The sequence below is a fragment of the Rhineura floridana genome, chromosome 8 (genome assembly GCF_030035675.1).
Source record: "Rhineura floridana isolate rRhiFlo1 chromosome 8, rRhiFlo1.hap2, whole genome shotgun sequence".
NCBI lineage: Eukaryota > Metazoa > Chordata > Lepidosauria > Squamata > Rhineuridae > Rhineura > Rhineura floridana.
In genome coordinates, this window is record NC_084487.1 from 4,966,617 (window position 1) to 4,989,960 (window position 23,344).

General features: G+C 46.9%; 1 protein-coding gene across 2 annotated transcripts; it reads left to right on the forward strand.

Moving 5' to 3' along the window:
• The first annotated feature begins 1,296 nt into the window (after positions 1-1,296).
• MEST (mesoderm specific transcript) lies at positions 1,297-23,344 on the forward strand. Of its 2 annotated transcripts, none has more exons than XM_061638038.1 (12): positions 1,297-1,404; positions 7,927-8,081; positions 9,107-9,186; positions 9,296-9,373; positions 10,250-10,386; positions 11,312-11,370; positions 13,042-13,082; positions 13,964-14,034; positions 14,229-14,330; positions 16,393-16,469; positions 16,591-16,654; positions 19,413-23,344. In XM_061638038.1, the coding sequence occupies exons 2-12, from the start codon at positions 7,928-7,930 to the stop codon at positions 19,528-19,530; spliced, it is 981 nt and encodes a 326-aa protein (XP_061494022.1). In that variant the 5' UTR covers positions 1,297-1,404; position 7,927; the 3' UTR covers positions 19,531-23,344. The 2 variants fall into 2 exon arrangements, with proteins under 2 accessions (XP_061494022.1, XP_061494023.1); XM_061638039.1 differs by lacking the exon at positions 1,297-1,404 and adding an exon at positions 2,224-2,548.

Consider the following 23,344-nt stretch of genomic DNA (forward strand, 5'->3'; position numbering starts at 1 on the left):
CTGGGAGGCAAGGCAGGATAGGATATAAATGGAATAACTAAATAAATAAAAATAAAGCGAAACCGCTCAAGGAGAATGTGCAGCAGGGCCAGGGAGGGGTATGGCCTGAGGGGAGGCACTGTGGGCCGGATTGATCCCAACTTATGGCAATCCTACGAATAGGGTTTTCATGGTAAGTGATATTCAAAGGGGGTTTCCCATTGCCTCCCTCTGAGACTAGTCCTCCCTAGCTGGCTAGGGCCTGCTCAGCTTGCCACCGCTGCACAAGCCAGCCCCTGCCTTGTCTGCAACTGCCAGCTGGGGGGCAACTGGGCTCCTTGAGACTATGCAGCTTGCCCACGGCTGCACAGGTGCCAGGGCACGTCATCCCTGAGCCACTCGCTGTGTGTGTGGGATCTTTAGCTGGCTCTTGACACCCAGGAGACACGAGCAGGGATTTGAACTCACAGACTCTGGACTCCCAGCCAGACTCTCCTCCCCACAGGCATGGAGGGCTGCATTACAGAGGGCTTAACAATACAGAGAGAGGGAACTGCAGCCCTTTTAGCTTCCTCCTCCCCAAATCATTCCATTCAAGCTGATAGATACAAGACCTCGCTAAGAACTAGTGCTTCAGCTTGCCTTTTCCTTGTCAATCCCTTTCCCTTTTGTTTCTTGTGTTTTAGATTGCAAGACTTGAGGGTAGGAGCTGTCCTCTTATCCATGATATTTGTAAGATGTTCTGGAAGCCTTACTTCGGCTGAAAAGCAGGATAAAAATACTTCAAAACAATTACATATATATATTAAAAATAGCAGGAAAGCCTGCAAAAGATGCATTTGGAACATTTTTGGAATAGCATTTTGGGCAACAGTGCAGAGCCCATTATCCCAGTCTGCATCTGTGCTGGAAATGATTTCTAAGATGTTTTAAAAGTTTTTTTTCAAGATGTTTTCAAGATGTTTTGTTTTAATATGTTTTACAGTCTTTTGTTGTTAAGATGTTTTAAAGTGCTTTTAGTGTTTTTGTTTGCCGCCCTGGGCTCCTTCTGGGAGTAAGGGCGAAATATAAATTGAATAAATAAGTAAGAATAAATAAATCCATGTCCAATGCAAAATAAAAAAATCCAAAATAAATTTAAAAGCAGCAGGCCCGCAGGTAGCCCTGTACATAATGTGCCAAAGTCGATTCTCCCTGTGGTCGCACTACCGCCGGTTCTCGCCAGGAGGCGCCACAGGGGAGATTCTCCCATCCAAACAAGCGCAGAAGAAGTATGGTCCATTAGCCAGACAGAGGTTCGAAGGCGGCGGCAAAAGGGGCGGAGCAGTTAAGGTGGGCACAAGACGCGCATGCGCCTTCCCAACTCCTGGCTTCAGAAGCCTTTGCCCGGGAGCAGCCTGGGACGGGACTCCCCGCAGCCCCCAGGTGAGCGAGTGCGCATGCGCTCCCTCTAGGGACCTGAGGAGGGGGCCCCATTCTTCCTTCCTCAGGGAGCAGATATGGGAGGAGGGGCTACTTGGGGGTGGGAGAAATGTAGCCTTAGATACAAAAAGGGGGGATTTGGGGTGCATTTCCAGGAAATGGGGTGAGCTTTCCTGAGGAAATATAAGGGGGATTATTTTGCCCCTGGGGGGGCCGAAAAGGAGGGGGAGAAGAGGAAGATTCTTAGAATTTAGGGGTTTGAATCGTTCCCCCTGGGAAATATGGGGGGCTGCCCTTTTGGAGGCTTTTTCCCATGGGGTAGAATGGGAGAGTTGGGGGGGAGAAGAGGCTTATTCTTGAAAATTGGGGGGTGAATCACAGTCCCCTAAAAGGACAATGGAGGGAAGCTTTCCCCCTCATTCGCAAGGGGGTAGGATTGCCCCCCTGAAAGGGGCTGTTGATCTCTCTCATGGGCAGGAAGGGGATACCTTTCAAGGGGGGGTTGGGAGACTTCCCTCCCCCCCCCCGGGTTTTAGTCTGGTATTGGGGGTGTGGAGATTTCTGGAGGGAGAAGCCTTCCTCCCTGGGTTATGTAACCTTGCGGGGGGGTGGACGGTGTGTGTGGGGGCTGGAATCGAAATTGTACAAACTTTATTTCTGAAGAAAACTTAGAAATTATTTTTTAAAAGGCCAGAAGGGGTTATATATTGTGCGTTTGGTCTCTCTCCGCTCTCTCTCTCTGCACTTTACCCTGCACTAGGAATTGATGTTTTGTTGCATGCTCAAAATCCCAGCTGTTGTGGACTTTAACCGTGGGTGCATCAGGGTCACATCTTCCCCTCACCTGAGAGGTTGACTTCCTGCTTTTCTGGTGGGAGGTGGCTCCTGATTCCTTATTCGCATATTCTGCACTCAGAAGTATGGAATAGACACCCCCGCAGAAGGAACTGGGATTTGAACAGCTCCACCGCCCCTCCCCCAATAACCCAGAGGCTATCCCAAAATCAAATGGCTGTGCCAGATGCACGGCTCCTAATGACTAGAAACCGTGCCTTCAGCCCAAGCCTGTGGAACTCCCTCCCACCTAAGACTAGACTGAACTTCAGGTGCATGACTAAGACTCCCTTGTTCCAGCAGGCATTTTAAGGTATGTTTGGTACTGTGATAAAATGTTATGGTTTTACAGCTTCATTTTCTGTTTTTGTGTACGCTGCTTGGAGATGTGAATAATTAAGTGGCATATAAATGTCTTAAATAAATAAATTAAATAAAATAAAATGAGTGGGAGGGCATCTTACTGGGTGTCCCTAACAGCATGGCAGTCCCTCACACTCTGTTTTGCAGTTGTGCAAGGTTTGGCCCAGCCTGTCTCTTACTGAGGTGATGGAAGCGGATGTCCTTTCATCACCGTATCTGATGTTGCAGCAACTTTTCTTTATCTTGAGCTGGCTGGGCTTGCCTGTTCCTGCCGTAGCATCTCAGTCTTAGTCGTGCTGTGTGGGTGTGAGGGTGGTGCCCATTTGAGACTGGCAGGGCAGAAGACAGGGAGACCAGCCAGTGGCAGGTAGCGCCATCCCCTGACTGGTTCTAAGTAGGATGGCTGGCAGACAGACTAGTGTTGGTGCAGACAATGCCCCATTTGTTCTCACGGACCAGCCTCCACTGGATACTGGATGTCTGCACAGTGATGCCACAGCCCCACATTCGCATAGGCTGGCCTGTTTATGGGCTGAGTTTGGCTTTGCAACACCTCCATCAAAGATATTGTAAAGCTGGAAAAGGTTCAGAAGAGGTGGCGGCTCTGGGATTTTTTAGTTTAGAGAAAAGATGAGTAAGAGGGGATATGATAGAGGTGTCTAAATTGTACATGGTGTGGGGAAAGAAAACCTATCATAATACTAGAATTTGGGGGTGTATAATGAAGCTCAACGCTGGAAGATTCAGGGTGGACAAAAGAGAGAACTTCCTCATTTGCCACAAAGGTAAAACTAGGGAATTTGCTCTTGCAAGCTGTAGTGAGGGCCACCAACTTAAATGGCTTTAAAAGAGGATTAGACAAACTCATAGAGGATAAGGCGGTCGGTGGCTACTAGCCGTGACAGCTGTGCTCTACCCGGTACTGTTGGGAGCAGTAAATGCCTCTGAAAACCAGTTGCTGGGAATCGCAAGTGGAGACAGCACAGTTGCATTCAGGTCCTGCTTTTGGGCTTCCCAGAAGAGGCCTCTGGTTGGCTGCTGTGAGAACATGATATACTGGCCTAGACAGGCCGTCTTTGGTCTGATCCAGCAGCCAGGCTCTGCTTACGTTCCAGTGGACAGAGTCCTCTCATTCCCTGTGGCTAGAGGGCTGTTCTGGCCTCCTCTGTTACTTTGGGAAGAGAGCCTGGCTGGGAGTCCAAAGTCTGTGAGTTCAAATCCTCGCTCGTGTCTCCTGGGTGTCAAGGGCCAGCTAAAGATCCCCACCACAGTTACGTGCCCTGTCACCTGTGCAGCCGTGGGCAAGCTGCAGAGTCCCAAGGAGCCCAGTTGCCCCCCACCTGGCAGTTGCGGACAAGGAAGGGGCTGGCTTGTGCAGCCGTGGCAAGCTGAGCAGGCCCTAGCCAGCTGGGGAGGACTAGTCTCAGAGGGAGGCAATGGTAAACCCCCTTGGAATACCACTTACCATGAAAACCCTATTCATAGGGTCGCCATAAGTCAGGATCGACTTGAAGGCAGTCCATTTCCATTTTGAATGTTGCTTCTATAGCGTACACCACAACAGTTATGTACAGCACAAGAGTTGCTGTTCCAAAGGGAGTAGAAATTAGAATAATCTCTCCAGCCAAGCTAAGTGACTTTGGTTTTCTGGAAACTTTCAAATTGGAAATTAGGGTAATTTGCATCAGAAAATGTCCAGTTTGTGTCGGAGAATTTTCGGATGCCTAAGAGAATATCTAATTTAGCATGTTTATTTGACTTGTAGTATAACAAAGCTTAAAAAAAAAAAGCATCCTGCGTTAATTAATTTGTCCTAATACACCACAAGTATTTGACCTGAAGTACCTGAGGAGAAAAATTAAACCTGACTTAATGTGATTTAAATGAATATTTTTATTGGAATACTTGTACAAAAATAAAGGCAATAGCAATGGGATAATTGCCTGAATAACGTTAATTACAGCCCTGAATCTGCCCAGCTTGCCTTGTGCTGTGTTTACAGTTGGCATCCATTCGTTGTTACTAATGAACTTGCAAAACACAACATTTTGCACGGCACTGTAAATAAAGCACTGGAAAAATTTCTGTCTCGCATCACTGAGGATGGTCCAGCAGTATTACTTTTTTTGAGACTGTGCACTTACCATTATCCCACAACTGTTTTCCTGCAGAGGACGAGTGCTGGCAGAATCTGGCCCCCACCGCTGGAGAGGTGCAGTGGTAGCACATCTGCTTTCCATGTAGAAAGCCCCAGGTTCAGTTCCCAGCATCTCCAGGTAGGGCTGGGAATGTCCCTTATCTGGAAACCCTGGAGAGCTGCTGCCAGTCAGTGTCGACAATACTGAGCTGGATGGACCGATGCTGTCCACTGTTCCTGTTTGAGACAGGCTGCAGTTCAGTGGTAGAGCACCTGCCTTGTATGCCGAAGGCACCAGGTTCAATCTCTGGCATCTCCAGGTACGGCTTGGAGAGACCTCTGTCTTAAATGTCTTAAAGGAAGTACTTCTTTACTCAGCGCATAGTTAAACTATGGAATTTGCTCCCACAAGACGCAGTAATGGCCACCAGCTTGGATGGCTTTAAAAGAAGATTAGACAAATTCATGGAGGACAGGGCTATCAATGGCTACTAGCCGTGATGGCTGTGCTGTGCCACCCTAGTCAGAGGCAGCATGCTTCTGAAAACCAGTTGCCGGAAGCCTCAGGAGGGGAGAGTGTTCTTGCACTCGGGTCCTGCTTGCGGGCTTCCCCCAGGCACCTGGTTGGCCACTGTGAGAACAGGATGCTGGACTAGATGGGCCACTGGCCTGATCCAGCAGGCTCTTCTTATGTTCTTATGTTCTTATGCTTTGATTTGGATTCCTGCATTGAGCAGGGGGTTGGACTCGATGGCCTTATAGGCCCCTTCCAACTCTAGTATTGTGTGATTCTATGAAATCCCTGGAGAGCTGCTGCCAGTCAGTGTCGACAATACTGAGCTAAATGGGCCAGTGCCCTGACTTGGTATGAAGGCAGGCTTCCTGTGTTCCTGAGCAAGAGGTTTCTTGTACAGAGTGCAGCAGGTCTTGAAGCTGTTGAACAGGCTGTGGCATGAGATTGCCTCTCTGGGACCCCCTGATTTCCCCAAACAAGGTGCATTCTGGTCTTTGATGTGTCCCAGCTTGAGTAATCTGCAACCTGCCCCCTGCTTGCAGTGTGACTAGTCAGCTTGGAGGAGGATCAACTAGTTCCTGATACTACCGCCTGCCCCCTCTTTCTTGCTGTTCCTTAAAGCCTTTCTTTTCTTGCTCCTCCAGTCTGTCCCTCTGAAGCTGCTAATATGGGACCGGCGACAAAATGTTTTAATGTCCCTACAAGGGGTGATGGTGATGTCTTTCTCTAGTATACTCCATTTTGTTCTCTCACCCCCATTCCCTGCAAATGCTCAGTGTTCCTTGGCTACTAAGCATGCTGTAGTCTTTGGTTGTTTTAAGGGGTGGGGGGAATTGCCTCTTAGTTTGTTTACCTAAATACTTCTGCAAACTTTGGTGCTACTCTGAGCATGCCAGTGCCTTGTTTCTCAGTGGCTCTGTTTTTGTGATATAGCTATTGGCACTCAGCACCTGAGTTTGCTCTTAGAGGGAGAGTGGTGACGTGGTGTTTGAGCATAGGATTTGTGCCGGGCGGTGAAGAACATTAGTTCTTGGGTTTCACCTGAATTATGTTACTGCTTTTGTGCTATATCCAGGGATATAGAGGCGACAGCAGCAATGTGTCCATCAGCTGACCACTGAGTGACGCAGGACATTGGACTAGATATCCCTGCAATATGGCTCTTCCTATGTTTTTAATTTTATGTATTTATTGCATTTATGTCCCATTAATGGATCTCTCCAAGGTGGCATGTATCATTCTACCCCCTCCCTATCTTATCCTCACAACAACCACAGAAAGTCAGTTAGGCTGAAAAGACGGCAACTGGCTCAAGGCTATCCAGGGAGCTTCATGGCCAAGTGGGGATTTGAACCCTGATCTCCCAGGTTCCAGTCCAACCCTCTACCACTATAATACACTCTTCTGTGATTCAGTGGGAGAACATTGGCTTGGTTAATTATGTTTGATGCTTGCTTCTAAAAGGTGTCTTAGTAGCTTACAAAAATAAAATCAAACACGTACATAATACAATTGTAAACAATAAAATCACAAAAACATTAAAATAAATTAAAATACATAAAATGCAATTAAAATACCTAAAATACAACACACACACACACACACATATACATATAAACAGGAAGTCATAAAATCAGTGTCAGGCTCTACCATCAGTCCCTCTCAAAGGCTCTCCAGAACAAGATCGTTTTCAGAAGTCTCCGGAAAACCATCAGGGACGGAGCAGAGCGGACTTCTTGGCGTAGGGTGTTCCAAAGCTTGGGGGCCACAGCTGAAAAAGCTCTCTCCCGCGTGCCTCTAACGTCTTTCACTCCAGGCACGCAGAGGAGACCAGAGGCAGATGATCTTAAATCCTGGGCAGGTACATAAGCGGTTCCTCGGGTACATTGGTTCAAGGCCATTTAGGGCTTTAAAGGTCAGAACCAGCACTTTGAATTGGGCCCGGAAGCAAATTGGGAGCCAGTGGAGTCAATAAAGCACAGGGGTGATATGTTCCCTGCGCTGTGCTCCAGTTAACATTCTGATAGAAAATAATTGTGTACCTGTGTGTATATGGGGGAAGGGGGAAGGTTGATTATTGGCCCAAACATGCCCAGATTCCATTGTTGTAAAGTGCATGAACATCCACAAATTTCAAGGATTTCATCAATACAAAATTGATACAGACGACGACTTCAGACCAAAAATAACATATCACTGGACCTGCTCACGTTGTATGCCTCAAAGCGGCATTTCCAGCATTGCGTCTCCAGCATTTGAATTAGACAACATCTTCCTATAAAAATGTTGCGGGGTCTAATATACCCGGAATACCAATTTTTGCTGAACCAATCTCAATTTTAAAGCTATAGAAACATTTCATATAGATTCTAGAGCAATTTTCCATTATTGTTTATGTAAACAAATCCATGGAGGGGGTCCATGTATTCAATAATTTCCCATCCTTTCTTCTCTTATGGAAGGTCACTTTCTGAAAGGTGGCTGATGTCTTCCGCTCATTGGAAATGTATGTTTGTGTGGTTTTTAAAGCCGTGCACCCCAGTGAAAATCAGAACAAGGCGCAAAGGCCAGGCCAGGGGAGTTTTCTCCTTTCTGCTCTGCTAGCTGACCTCTTACCCAACCTAGTTAAGTTGTGAACTCTGCTTTGGGGTTTTTATTCATTTTGTGTCTGTTCTAGAATGAGAGAGTGGTGGATTCAAGTGGGCCTGCTGACCGTGCCACTCATTGCTGTCTACCTCCACATCCCACCCCCAAAGTTGTCACCAGCTCTGCACTCATGGAAGTCATCAGGAAGCTACTTCACGTACAAGAACCAGAACATATTTTACAGAGGTTTTTGTTCATGTATTTGTTTACTTCTGAAATGTCTAGTACACCTTTCTATAAAATACTCAAGGTGTCTCACAATCAAAAGAGAAGTAAAAATTACAACGCAATCGCAAATAAGGTAACATTTACCCAAAAAAAGACAAAAGGTAGCAGACAAATGATCTTAACACTGGAATAAAAGCCCATCTTTGCTGCACATTATAAAAGTGAGTAGCTTTTAAAGACCACGCTCCTCTGTATAATACAAACGGGAATAAGGAAAGGGGATAATCAGCTGGTCACAAATTTATTGACTGGTGCAAAATTGTGCATCTCACAATATTGGAAAAATAAAAACTCCCAATTACTGAATAGCTGAAGAAAATATAGGAGATTGCACTGTTAACTTGCCTGTTCAAAAAAGGGCCTTAAGCAATCTCTAAGAAAGCAGATTTATAGAAAGATGGGCATTATTGATAAACTTTTGGAATGAGGAGATGGATGATAAGATTGCCCTTTACAACTCTTTCTCATCAATTTAAGAAATTAAAGTTAACCGTTCACTAGGAGAGAAGTAAGAATGTAAGACTTTGTAAAAGTTCAGTTTTTCTTTTCTTTGTAAATCATAAAAGCTAAAAAAAAATCATTTTTAAAAAGTGAGTGGCACTGGGGCCAGGTGTGCCTCTCTTAGGAGGTTATTCCAGATTTTGGGCACCATAATCCAAAAGCTCCTGTCTTCCATACCCACCTGCTGTACATCCCATGGCAGGGAACCCAACACAGGACCTGAGAGTTGTTAGGAGATCCCTCCCTCTTCTCACAGAACTATGACTCCAAGAGTGGTTTAACAATCTCTGTTCCCAGGGAATTCTGGGAGTTGCAGCTCTGTGAGGAGAATAGGAGTCTCTTTAACAACTCTCCCTTAACAAACTACAGTTCCCAGGATTCTTTGGGGGAAGCCATGACTGCTTAAATCATGGTGCTTTAAATGTATGGTGCAGATGTGACCGCAGTGTTTTAATGAGTGTTCTCTTCTCCCCTTCCCTCAGACTCCTCAGGCGCAGTTGGCAGTTCAGACATTGTGGTTCTTTTGCATGGCTTCCCAACCTCCAGCTATGACTGGTACAAGGTGAGGAGCTCCGTGTAAGGGTTAAAATTTTGGAGGCAGGATGTAGAGAGAGTTTCCTGTTCAATGGCAGGAGCCTACCCACTTTTTTTCTTTCTTTCTTGGACTACAGATTTGGGAAGGGCTGACTCAGCGATTTCACCGAGTGATTGCTCTGGATTTTGTGGGATTTGGCTTCAGTGACAAACCGGTAAGGTAGTCCTGAAAAGTGCTGCATTTTTCTTCCCTAAAAACACAACCAAACAGGATGTAAATCCAAAGAAAGGAGGCCCAGTTTGAACATAGGAAGCTGCCTTATACCACATCAAACCATTGGTCTATCTAGCTCAACATTACCTGCACTGGCTGGCAGCAGCTGTCCAGGGCTGCAGATAGAGAGCATTCCCAGCCCTACCTGGAGATGCTGAGGACTGAACCTGGACCTTTCTGTGTACAAGATGCCCTACAAATGAACTACAGCCCTTCCCCCCCACAACTAGTCCATCTAATTCACTACTACACTGTCTACACTGACTGACAGCAGCCCTCCAGGGTTTCAGATGGGGGTCTCTCTCAGCCTTACTTGTAGATGCCAGGGATTGAACCTGGGACCTTTTGCATGCAAAGCAGATGCTCTGCCAGCGAGCCATGGCACTTTCCTAAATACAGTAGGGTCAAGCATTAAAGCTTATTAATTATTATTATTATTTATTAAACTTATTAGTTGCTTGTTACACAAAAGGTCTCCAAGTGACTTAATAACATATTTTCAGCCATTGGTACGTATTCTGGGTTGTACCAATCCAGACTGCAGCATATTTGAATACGCCCCTGCCCTCTAACCCTCCTTGCATGTAGAAAGGTAGCTTATTGGGGAGACCACTTTCTGCCTGGCATGCTCTTTTTTTTTCCTATGCGAATAGAGCTTTTTAATGGAGCAGCACTGAAGCTTAACAAGCTCCTATCTGCAGCCAAAAGCAGTCCACTCCAGGGATACCGCTTGTATCTGCTGGGCTTAAGTTGCAGAGGTGGATGCACCTTTTGCTGTTCTCTGTACAGCTGTGCTCTCCTTTTGCTTTTCAAACAGAGGCCTCACCAGTATTCCATCTTTGAGCAAGCCAGCATCGTGGAAGAACTGCTGGGCCACTTGGGCCTCCTGAACCAACGGATCAACCTTCTCTCTCACGACTACGGGGACACAGTTGCGCAAGAGCTGCTCCACAGGTTACTGGGCGTTCTAATGCTTCTGCATTTTCATTAATGTTGTTCACCAGATTTATTTATTTATTTACAGCCTTTATACCCTGCCCTTTAGCCAAAACGTCTGTCAGAGCAACTGACAAAAATCACTTCCAAGACGGTCCCTTCCTTCAGGCTTACAATCTAAAAAGACATGACACACGAGGAAAAAGGAGGTTGAGGGAGGAGGGAAAAGCAACCTCAAGCACTAGTTTTCTGTCAACCCCAGCCAGTGTGGCCAGTTGTTAGGGATGGTGGGATTTGTAGTCCAAGCAACATCTGGAAGGCACCATACTGGCTACCTCTTCTCTAGATTGCCACCCTCCTTCAGTTGTTTTATATTTCAGACGTAGCCTTGTCCTGCCTTTATGCGTGTGCTTCCTTTTTCAAGCTGACCCCTGCAGCTGAAGGATGGCACCTATAAGGCATTTATGCTGCTGAGCCACAAATGAAGAGAGAAAGAAAAGAAGTTTCATTTTTTCCATCTTAGGTATTCTTTTAAGAGTTGGGAAGGTTTGAAAGGCCATTTGGTGTAGGCTCTGGCCATATCCTAACAGAGATAATTTTGCTGTTCTTGCGGCTAGCCGTTGAAAGACCCTTTCTCTCACACGCGTGCATGTTCAGCAGTTTCCATGCCAGAACGTCAGCCTTTCTCCCCGCCCCTGCTTTTTGCAATCCTTCCTGGTATCTGCTTTAGCTGTTTATAAAGAAGGTGCACGTGGTGTTGGTCATTAGACGCTAACGAACCACGTGGCCTGCTCTTGAGTGCAAAAATCAGCCCAGTCATTACAGCTGGCACTGCGGGGGCATCTGTGAAATGATTCCCTTGAGGGAGTGTCATCTTGGTGCAGAAGAACAAGCTTGGGTCAGTCCCAAATCCGTTCTGCCTTGCCCTCTTCTCTGTTCTCAGGTACGAGCACAATAAAACTGGGAGTGTCCTTATCAATAGCCTGTGTCTGTCAAACGGAGGTAAGCCATTTATTAAAAAATACCTTTCTCTTTCTCTCTTTTGTTTTTAATTCTCAAAAATTGCATCAGAAGAGCCCTACTGGATCAAACCAGAAGCCTATCTAGCTCTGGTTTCTGTCAACAGCCATCTGGAAGCCCGCAAGCACGGCATGCCCATGGTTGCAGGCCCATGTTGTTTATCCACATCATCTGACATTTAAAGATATACTGCCTCAGTACATGGAGGTTCCACTGAACTATGGCTAAGAGCTCCTGATGAACTTGCCACCTGGCAATTTATTTAACTCTTTATAACAGGGATAGGAAACCGTTTCAGCCTGAGGGCTGCATTCCCTTCATGCCAGTGATTTGTTGTTGTTAGGTGCCTTCAAGTCGATCACGACTTATGGCGACCCTATGAATCAGTGACCTCCAATAGCATCTGTTATGGACCACCCTGTTCAGATCTTGTAAGTTCAGGTCTGTGGCTTCCTTTCTGGAATCAATCCATCTCTTGTTTGGCCTTCCTCTTTTTCTGCTCCCTTCTGTTTTTCCCAGCATTATCGTCTTTTCTAGTGAATCGTGTCTTCTCATGATGTGTCCAAAGTATGATAACCTCAGTTTCATCACTTTGGCTTCTAGTGATAGTTCTGGTTTATTGTGTTCTAACACCCAATTATTTGCCTCTTTCGTGGTCCATGGTATGTGCAAAGCTCTCCTCCAACACCACATGCCAGTGATGGGTGGGGCCAAAGCCATAAGTTGGCAGAACAATAAATTCTGCCTTTGTCCAGTAGGCTGGTTTCTACATACACTTGCACACCCCTCTCTGTCCTCCATCCAGGCAAGCAGGAGGCATTATCAGAGTTCAAAGGCATATTCCAGCCAGACAAAACTGCTCAAGAAGCATGTGAAGCAGGCCTGGGGTGGTGGTGGCTCCACATCAGCGGGGCAGGTGAATCCACTCCAGGTTTTAGCCCTAACTTTCAAGGAGCTGTCCAAGGTGCTTCAAAAATTGTACTAAAACCTGGAGTGGATTCCACTGACACAGAGCCACCAGCTACCACTGGCCTGGGGAGAGGTTTTCCACCCTTGCTTTATAAGGACATTGGAAGGAAGAGCCCTAGTGGATCAGGCCAAAGTTCCACCTAGTCCAGCATCCTCTTTCTAACAGTGGCTACTAGCTAGATGTCTCTGGCAAGTGCTCACGGGCAGGGTGTGAAGGCCTCCGCTTCGGTTGCTCAAACCGATTCAGCACTGAGCATGCTCAGTTGGCGTAGAATGGCGGCTGTTGGCATGGGGATGGGAAGGGAACTGGAGCGGATGGGATGGAATGGCTACAACTGGAACCCTAAACTGAAGCACTCGACACTGCAATATTTTACCGCAGCCACTTGTTGCATTTTATTTGCAAAATTTGGGTTACCACAGTGCAAGATTTTAGACTGACGCTGGTGCTTAGAAAGCTGCCTTGTACTAAGTGAAATCATTGGTCCATCTGAGCCACCGTAGCCTGTGCCAGTTGGCAGCGACTCTCCAGTGCTTCCGAGAGGAAGCCTTTCCCAGCCTTACCCGCCATTGCCAGGGATTGAACCCGGAGCCTTCTGCCTGCAGAGCGCGTGTTCTGCCACTGCGCTGTGATCCCGTCTTACTTAAGTACCTCTCTCTTTTTTGGAAAAAAATCATTTCCAGGTATTTTCCCAGAAACTCACCATCCCAGATTCATTCAGAAGGTAAGCAGCTTTGCTCTGTCAAACTTCTGTGAAGAACAAAACTGTTCTAGCCAAGAATCTGGTGGAAACACAGGGATGGTGTTCAGTGTTTGTCCTACTCAGAGTAGACCTGTTGAAGTTAATAGACATGGCTGACTTGGGTTCATTAATTCTAGTGGGTCTATTCTGAGTAGGACTTGGTTGAAGACAATTCTGTGTTCTGTATGTGAACTTGTGCCCATAATTTTCTTTACTGCCACTCCTGGCACGCGCACGCGCGTGTGTGCATGTGTACATGTACTGATTGATATTAAATTTATGAACTCTAGAGCAGAGTTTCCCAACATGTTGCTCATGACCTGCAAGTAGGTCGTGGGAGTTACCAGGAAACCCCAAATATTTATTGCTTTTAATCTTTAACTGGTATGATGAATGCCTCTTGCAACTTACTGTTTTGTTGGCATATTGTCAGAAGGGCTCAGTTCTTCCATTTTGATACTTGCGAACTGCTCGCTGGCCGTAGAGAAGACCTAAGGTTCAAACTTCATGGGACAATAAATTGAGGGATCACCATACCAAGTTAATTTGAACTTGTGAGTCACCATACCTGAAAGGTTGGGAACCGATGGCTGGTTAATTGGGTGGTATATAAATGACAAAAACAAATAAAAATAATTAGGATTGCAGTCTTAATTAAAATTCAGATTTGATTCTGTTCTGCATTTCCAGTTAGTTTAGTCTCTAGGCCAGGCTTCCTGAACCTGGTGCTGTTCAGATGTTTTGCACTACAATTCAGTGGTACTGGTTGGGGCTGATAGGAGTTGTAGTCCAAAGCAACTGGAGGGCACCAGGTTGGCGAGGGCTGGCATAGTCATTTTTCCTTTTTATCTTTTTCTTTAAAGATTCTCAAAGACGGTGGCCTGCTATCGCCCATTATTACCCGATTATCAAACTACTACTTCTTTGCCAGAGGGTGAGTTAGTATTTTCAGTTCTTGGATTGATACTCTTCTAGAGCAGGAAGTCTCCAATAGTATCATTTCAGCCCTCTTAAAGGATGCAGTCCAGTTTTGGAAACCTCTTTTCTAAAGTGCTTTTTTAACCCTAACCTTCTGGATTTGAGTGGATGCTCTTGATGATACTGCCACCTCTTTTTGGAATCTTCCAGACTTGCGGAAGTCTTTGGCCCCTACACTCAGCCTTCAGAGGCTGAATACTGGGACATGTGGACTGCAGTTCGAACAAATGACGGAAACCTTGTGGTTGACAGGTAAGGCTGCCAGGTAAAAAAAGGTAAAGATAATGGACACATGGACAGACACATGGGGTCTGCTTCTAAGGTGCTGCCCTGGGCTCCTACTAGGAGAAAGTGTAGGATAGAAATCAGATAAATAAATAATAAAAAGCTACTAGTAAGACTGGAAAATGGACTGCCTTCAAGTCAATCCTGATTTCATGGTAAGTGGTATTCAGAGGGGGGTTACCATTGCCTCCCTCTGAGGCTAGTCCTCCCCAGCTGGCTAGGGCCTGCTCAGCTTGCCACAGCTGCACAAGCCAGCCCCTTCCTTGTCCACAACTGCCAGCTGGGGGGCAACTGGGCTCCTTGGGACTCTGCAGCTTGCCCACGGGTGCACAGGTGGCAGGGCACGTCACCCCTGAGCCACCCACTGTGGGGGTGATCTTTAGCTGGCTCTTGACACCCAGCAGACACGAGAGGGGATTGGAACTCACACTCTGGACTTCCAGCCAGGCTCTCCTCCCCACTGTACTGTATCAGCTGTAGTAAGCCTAAACAACAATAATAATTCCAAAATGTCTAGAGAGCACCGGGTTGGCAAAAACTGCCTTATGCTAAGGTGTTTGGGACACAGAAAGTTTAATGTTGTCCCTGCTAGTGATGGCTCTCAGGATTGTCTCTTGGGATAAATGTAGCACCCTCTTCACCTGGCCATCTTGGGGGAGACACAGGATTCAGTGTTCCTGGTGCAAATAAAGCATTAAGAGTCTCAAATGTACCAGCCTGTGACTCGGCTTTCTCTAGACAGAGGTCCTCTTTTCAGAGCAGTGTAGGAGATCCGACACTTGGGCTGTTTCAGTGCCTGGGCTTGTTTGCTTTGTGTTGGAGGCTGCAAATGAGCAGTTCTCCTGGATTTTGTTACCGTTACCCGAAGTAACCCGGAGCGTAGTGAGCTCAGTTCAACAATCTGGTGAAAAGCCCAATGTCAACTAAGAAATCCACCAAGTACCTCCCTGGGATATGAGGAGTCTCCAAGCATGCTTGTCCAAGAAGCTCTGTCCTCTCTCCCTTACCTGGCCCCAAAGCTTATGCATATTGGGGGGCTCAGTGATCACTTGTCAGTGCTGAATTTTTTGGTATTGCTCTGCATTTCAGGGAGAAGCCACAGCTGGGTATGCGTTGCATGCAGAAGGTCCTGGGTTCAATATCTGGTACCTTCCTATCGGGCTGGGAAAAGCCCCTGTATGAGACCCTGGACCCAGCTGCTGTCAGTCAGTGTAGATCGGGGCGGCTAACCTGTGGCCTTCGAGATGTTGTTGGATTCTGGTTCCCAGCAACCCCAGCCAGCAGGGGATGCAAGTTGTTATTTAGTGACATTGGAGGGCCACAGGTTCACCACTCCTCAGAGACGAACGGTCTGACGTTCTTTAAGACAGCTTCCTGTGTTCCTTTGCATGCATACATGTTGGGGTCACAGAGGAATAGGTCCTGTCTTGCGTACTCTGTGTTGAACTAAACTGGCAGAGAGACCACCATGCAAGAAGCACACTCTCAAATGCCCCAGAAAATCAGTTGATTCAGGACATGCTCAGAATTCATTGTTGCTGTCTCTCTGTCCTGTTTGGTAGACACTGATAGACTTGATTTCCAGGAGAGTTTTTCCCAAATGTGTTACTGGCCTGCAAAGCACCCGTTTCATTTATTATTCACTGGGATGGGCTAGGATTCTGATGGGGCCTTGCGGTCCCAGCTGAAAAACTGTTGGAGAGCCAGCTACTTTTTGCACTTGTCTCGGAGGCCGAGGCATTCCTGTGGAAGATGGTGTAGGGCAGCTTCTTATGATGTAACTGAGTCACACCGCTGGCCCATTTAGCTCAGCACTGTCTACACTGACTGCCAGTGCCTCTCCGGGGTTTCAGGCAGGGGACATTCCCAGCCTTGCTGAGAGATGCCATTGGGGCTTGAACTTGGGACCCTCTACATGCAAGGCAGATGCTCTTTTGCTGAGCTCTGGCATTTATTGCTGTAGAGCAACTTGATGCTTCTGCCTTGTGCTCAGAATAATAGGTTTCCATTGATGAACTTTGTCCTTCAGCATTTTACAGTACATCAACCAACGGAAGAAGCACAGAGACCGCTGGGTTGGAGCCCTGAAGTCCACATCTGTTCCTCGTGAGTAGGAGATGGTTAAGACACTAACTGTGTTGTACGGAAGAGCCGGGATGCATTTTGCAACTTGGTGGGGTGAATAGTTTTGGAGGTTAACGGGGACACTATTCTTCTTTTCTTACAGTACATCTCATTTATGGGCCTCTGGACCCCGTAAATCCATATCCGGAGTTTCTTCAGCTCTACAAGTAAGCTTGTGGCCATACCACATAATGTCTTGGGGTTACATCAACACTTTCTTCTGTTTGCCTGAAGCAAACAGAGCCTTTCAGCATCAGCAAGGATTTTCATATATGCACTAGAGGTCCCTGCTTTTTCTCTCTGAGATGCTCTTTACCTTATAATATAGCTGCATAAGGCAGATATTCAGCAGGTGCAGCTTACATTGCATGCTAGAGAAAGCAGTCCCTCTTGAATTCCTGCCTCTTAGAAGCACTTAGCTTGTCTTGCAAAAGAAGCAAAAACCTTAGTATTTAGGTGAAGGAAAAGAGACCACCTTTTAGTCCTAGTTTGAGAAAACTGCTCTTCCCCCAGCTAATGAGGGACAGAGAGCAACAGGTGAGGCCTGGTCAGGCGCATCACAGAGATGGGTGAAATATTTGACAATGGTCAAATATGCCCGTGCTTGCCAACCATCCGTGCCTGGGCTTCCCCCATCTTAGTGAAGAGGGTGCTTTACTAGATGTCATTTTGGGGGGGGGGCGTAGATCTAGTTCAGTGCCATGCCAGAAGACAGGAGCACAGATCAGCCCTCCTCAATTTAGGCCACAGCTGCCAGAAGGAGACAGCAGGGGCTCTGTGGCAAGGGGCTTCCAGAACAAATAGCTTCAGAGGACCCCAGCCAGACTCAGAGCCCCAGGGTGTTCACCCAGCGTGACCTAGAGCTGCAAAATGCCTCCACTGAGCTGATTCGGAGGCAGAGAAGTAGCCCATTGCACAGTCCTCCTTGGATGCCCTGCTTCAGATGAGGCAGGAGGGGGGGCTGGATGCTGTTTTGTTCTCCTGTGTAAAAATATTCATTGCAAAAAGGATATTATAGAGTTGGAAAAGGTTCAGAAGAGGGCAACCAGAATGATCAAGGGGATGGAGCGACTCCCTTACGAGGAAAGGTTGCAGCATTTGGGGCTTTTTAGTTTAGAGAAAAGGCGGGTCAGAGGAGACATGATAGAAGTGTATAAAATTATGCATGGCATTGAGAAAGTGGATAGAGAAAAGTTCTTCTCCCTCTCTCATAATACTAGAACTCGTGGACATTCAAAGAAGCTGAATGTTGGAAGATTCAGGACAGACAAAAGGAAGTACTTCTTTACTCAGCACATAGTTAAACTATGGAATTTGCTCCCACAAGATGCAGTAATGGCCACCAGCTTGGACGGCTTTAAAAGAAAATTAGACAAATTCATGGAGGACAGGGCTATCAATGGCTACTAGCCGTGATGGCTGTGCTCTGCCACCCTAGTCAGAGGCAGCATGCTTCTGAAAACCAGTTGCCGGAAGCCTCAGGAGGGGAGAGTGTTCTTGCACTCGGGTCCTGCTTGCGGGCTTCCCCCAGGCACCTGGTTGGCCACTGTGAGAACAGGATGCTGGACTAGATGGGCCACTGGCCTGATCCAGCAGGCTCTTCTTATGTTCTTATGTTCTTAAGCTAGGGGGTGGGAGGGAAGAGGTTTGGCGTTGCCTTGACCCTGCTCAGAATGCTTTCTGCAGAGGAACATCTTACGCTCGAGGGATGGGCCAGTCTGCCCATTTTGGTGTCTCCCAGTGTCTCTCTTTTCCAGTCTTTTAAGCTGAGCTCTCTACATTTCCACATCAGTTTGAGAATTTATTTTTTGTAGGAACCCTCAGGAAACCCTAAAAAAAAATCCATCAGTTTAGTGCAAATTTCTCCTAATATACACTTTACAGTAGGGCCCCACTCATACAGCAGGTTAGGTTCCATACCCCTGCTGAAAAGCGGATCAGCTGTGGCGCGGGGATCTGGAACCTTAACCCGCTGACCGCCCCTGAGGAGGAGGAGATCAGGTGTAGCACGCTACAGCTGATCTTCCCCTCCTCCAGTACGATCAGATGGAGTGTGGGGAGCTCCAGCCCCCCCTCCAGCTGATCACCCTGCTGGCGCCATATTAGTGGAACGCCGAAAAGCGGGGCACCGAGAAGCTGGGCCCTACTGTGTTTCATTATCTGAGTGTATATCATGATAAATATATCCTTTAGCTACTCTTGGCGGTTGGTCATGACATGTGTGACCAACAGCCAACTGCAGCTAAAAGGATATGGTTATCATGATAATATACTCTCGGATAATGAAACAATGTAGAGTTTTAAAGATGTGTATTGCAAACTCCTATGGGGAGGGGTATAAATTTTGATACTTGGTTATGTTATTTCTTAAAACAATAAAATATATTTTAAAATATATGTATACATTATTGCAAAGCAATCTTCCCTAATATAATACAATTTTGTATGTTATTTTCTCTAATGTATGCATTTTTATGCACATTTGACCCTAGTATATTCCTTTATCGTACACATAATACCTGCATTGCAGAATTCGAAGAAGTGTGAATTTTGGTTTGTGTATTGTTTTGGAAAGTGCAGGTTTGGTAAGTGTGGCAGGTTTACCTTTAAATGCAAACTGAACAGGATTTCTTTATCTCTTAATTCAGACTGGCAATTTCTACCTGCAGATTGAAGCAATACAGCCCACGGGGGACTGTACAAGGTGCAATTTCTGTCTGTCTGAATAGGAATGTCCTTTGGAAACAAATTAATCTTTCTTATGCTAGAAATAGCTCTTTCCTGGCTTGGATGAGCTGCAGCCTGAAGCACTAGGAGAAACTCTTCATGATTACCTTAATACTGTTTTGCTTCTGCCCCTTTCCTTTGTCCCCCACAACAGTAGTGGGAAGTTCTAAAGAGCTGTTTCTTGCTGTCTTCCAACAGGCAAGTGCTTCCAATGTCGACAGTGTCTGTGCTGGATGACCACATTAGCCACTACCCCCAGCTGGAGGACCCCATGGGCTTCCTGAGTGCATACCTGAACTTCATCAACTCATTCTGAGCCACAAGCAGGAATCAGAGACATTTTTACATCCTAGAGGGCTAAATTGTGCACTTAGAGCTCTGGACCAAAAACCACTCCATGCAGTGAGCAGGAAGCTCTTGCAGTTTCTGCTGCCTTGGCGAGCGAAGCGATAGACTCATGGTTAGCATCTCACATGCGTGGCTGGGGTGGAGAGCCAGAAGTGACTTGTTCATAAGCTCCGCTGCTGATGCGCCACTCCTCTCTCTCAGCTGCCTGAAAAGAGAAGGATGGTGCTGACAGGGAGACTGAAGCATATAAACAAGTGGGTGATTTCTGCTGTTGCTCCTCTCTATATTCAGGTCTTGCTTCCTTCAAAGATGAACACGTATCAGGTTGTGGGATGGGGAGAGATCTTGTTTCTTGCGCAGCTTGTTTTGTCTCTTGCCAGAAAGGTCTTCATGTCTTCCCTTTGGTGGATGGGAGGCATCCTGGTGAGGGTTATTCCTCCCATCTGGGCCAAGGCTGGGGCTATGCAAATTCACTTAGCCTGTCCTGTTGGGTGGGAGGAATGACTCCCTCACCCCTTTCAGGGTGTAATGGAGCGGAGCTTCTGGAACAGGCTCCGTGGGCCAGATCCTTATCAGGATTGGCCTCGTGGGCCAAATCGGACAGGTGGGCAGAGCTGGGAACAGGCACCTGCAGCCAATACCGAATTGAACCCTTGCCCCCTGCCCATCAGCTGATGTCACAAGTGATGGGTTTGGAGAACATGGCACTGTAGGTGAAGATTAGCCCACAGACTGTTCTCAAAGGAAAAAACCCAAACTGCAAAATGACTTTATCCAAACTGCAAAATAATTTAAAACAAGCACAAAAACATGTTCTAGGTATTGAGTACTGACAGCCAAGGAAGCAGCAACGAAACAAGACAGTAGGTCATACTTAGGGTTCAAATGATACTTACATGGAATCTCTGGTGCCCAAGGCTGACCGCCTCTATCCTGCTGCGGAGCAGTTAAGAGGCCCAACAGCATCAAAGTCCCTGGTGGGGGGCAGGCTCATCTCCCTCCGTTGATGATGGGAAATACGTCACGTGAAGTCTGGCCTTCTTCCTTGGTGTCGGCCCAGGAGACATCAGAGGCATTCTGGGTGGGGTCATTGCCATACCCAGAACAGGAAGGGAAGCTATTGGAGCATCTGCCTTCCACAGGCAGCAGCAGGGGGTGCGAGCCTGGCTTATAGTGCCTCAGGAAGGAAGAAGCTGTGGCTGAAATGGTTTCTTCCAGAGATGTGTTAGTGATGAATCTCCTAGGAGCTGCAGCCCTCTATTCGAGTGGGCCATGAGCCCGAGAGTACTTTTCTCTGTCTGCCTTTGTGACAACTTCTTACCCTTGCAAAGGGCTGGCAAAATGCAAATAAGCTTTCAGGCCTCTTGTTTTTGGGGCTGTCTGGATGTGGGCTTGTGCCACTTCTTGCAATGACTGATCAGGGCAAAGGTTGGGAGGTACTATCTCCCGTGAGGCCTGTGGAAAGTGGAGATCACTTTGGGGATAAAGAGAAAGTGCATTTAGTAGCAAAAGGGTAGCTCTTCGGCCTGTCCAGAGTTATTCAGGGATAGCTGCATGCAGAACATCCCAGATTCAGGCCATGACATCTCCAAATAAAGAATTGGGTGACATGAAAAGACCTCTTCCTGAGACTTTTGAGAGCTGCCCATCAGTGTAGTTACTGCACTAGACAGATGATTTTGGCACCATGCTATACAGAGTTGGCACCAGCCTGCCCCAGCACATGCCTGTCCAACTCTCCCTGAAGGGCCCCTCCTTAGGGTGGATGGGTAGTGCTCCCTTCCACGATCTGCAGTGGGGACCCAGGGGCCCTTGGCCGGGGCCTGACCTGGCCGCCCTCTGGCGCTGGCCCTGATCCTATGTTCTGTAATAATAACCTAATTTGTCTGGACTTTGAATCATAGAATAGTAGAGTTGGAAGTGTCCTACAAGGCCACTGAATCCAACCCCCTGCTCAATGCAGGAATCCAAGTTAAAGCATACCCAAGAGGTGGGTGTCCAGCTGCCTCTTGAATGCCTTCAAGGTTAGGCAGACACCATTATTGGCCTGGTGTAACTTTCCTCACAACCAGGAATAGTATGACGTCAAAAAGGCAAAACTGGATCTCTTAAGAGAACCCACACCCTGCAGCTATGCAGTGGGCAAGGCTGCGGGAGCTTCCTCCCTGGCAGCTGGCACAAGTCTAAGCAATTTGGTCTGGCTGGAGCGACCACGCTCCAGGCAGGATGCCCTCCCTGACTACTGGCCTTTGCAGAGTTTAGTCTGCATGAACTTTCCTAAGTGAAGGGAGGTGTGTAGGAAGGACTAAAGCAGCCCCAACAGCACAAGGCTCCCACCTCTGCCTGGCAGGCTTGTAGGTGGTTTTGTCCCTGAGCCATTTTTCAAGACATCCTTTCAGTGGACTGGCAGGTGGACACTCCTACACTCTGAAAAGTAGATGTGGTGCTGCTGTTAATCAACTAGCAACAGCAACAGCAACAGCGGCTTACAGCTGTGTAGTGTGAGCTTCATCTTGTCTTAAGGGACAATGTTCTTGGCTCACATAATACTCGAGAATGAAGCTCTGACGTGAGTTCTTGCACAGTCAGACTTGGGCAGCTGGCCACTTCTTTGCTTTAAGGGTGAAGAGCGGAGCAATAGGAAGCCAGTAACTTGGAATTCATTTAGGGTAGGTTCTCTTGCCCAAGGTGAGATAGAGAAACTGATCTGAATGCCTGCAGGGTGATTACAGGCATGCAGTGAAATGGTTGGGTTTCACCTACATGCTTGCTCAAAATGTGGTGGTGGTGGCGGCAGCAGTCTGGAAAACTGAACTAAGCTGGTGCTGGTTCTGCAGCAGTTCCTTCAGTGGCAATCTGTCTGCTTAACTCTCTCATCCATTTGGTGGTCATGAACTGTTTTTAGTTTAATAAGGAAAAATATTGCACAGGAAAGACCCAAGATTATGCCATCCTGACATTTATTTGCTATGCAAAGTGACCACTTGTCAGGCAGAAAACGGACAAAAGAAAACTTGGTCTTTTTCAAAGAAAACCCGAGACTGCAATCCTAACCCCATTTACCCAGAAGTAAGCCCCACTTACTTATTACTGAACACTAAAGCCAGGATCATTCAGACCATGGTATACCTGATCTCTGTGTATGGATGTGAAAGTTGGACAGTGAAAAAAGCAGTAAGAGAAAAATCCACTCATTTGAAATGTGGTGCTGGAGGAGAGCTTTGCGGATACCATGGACTGCGAAAAAGACCAATAATTGGGTGTTAGAACAAATTAAACCAGAACTATCACTAGAAGCTAAAATGATGAAACTGAGTTATCCTACTTTGGACACATAATGAGAAGACATGATTCATTAGAAAAGATAGTAACGCTGGGGAAAACAGAAGGGAGTAGAAAAAGAGGAAGGCCAAACAAGAGATGGATTGATTCCATCAAGGAAGCCCCAGACCTGAACTTACAAGATCTGAACAGGGTGGTTTGCGATAGATGCTCTTGGAGGTCGCTGATTCATAGGGTCACCATCAGTCATAATCAGCTTGAAGGCACATAACAAGCCCCACTGAATTCAATAGAACTTACTTCTGAATAGGCACGGTATTTACCTTTCTCTTTTCCTCTGTACACATGAAGTACAGGATCTTGCTTGTTAGCCAGCAGGGAAACCCTTTCCACTGATACCCGGTTCCCACTAGAAGATGCCAGGCTCCTACCCTCTTTCAAAATGCAGATTTGTGAAGCAGTTGTTAACACAGCAACTAAAGGAACAGCTTCTCAACCTA

Excerpts from the sequence above, each read along its gene's own strand:
- MEST (XM_061638038.1), top strand. The coding sequence starts at position 7,928 with ATGAGAGAGTGGTGGATTCAAGTGGGCCTGCTGACCGTGCCACTCATT. Across the intron at positions 8,082-9,106 it reads CCAGAACATATTTTACAGAG|ACTCCTCAGGCGCAGTTGGC; the intron begins GTTTTTGTTCAT and ends CCCTTCCCTCAG. Across the intron at positions 10,387-11,311 it reads GCGCAAGAGCTGCTCCACAG|GTACGAGCACAATAAAACTG; the intron begins GTTACTGGGCGT and ends CTCTGTTCTCAG.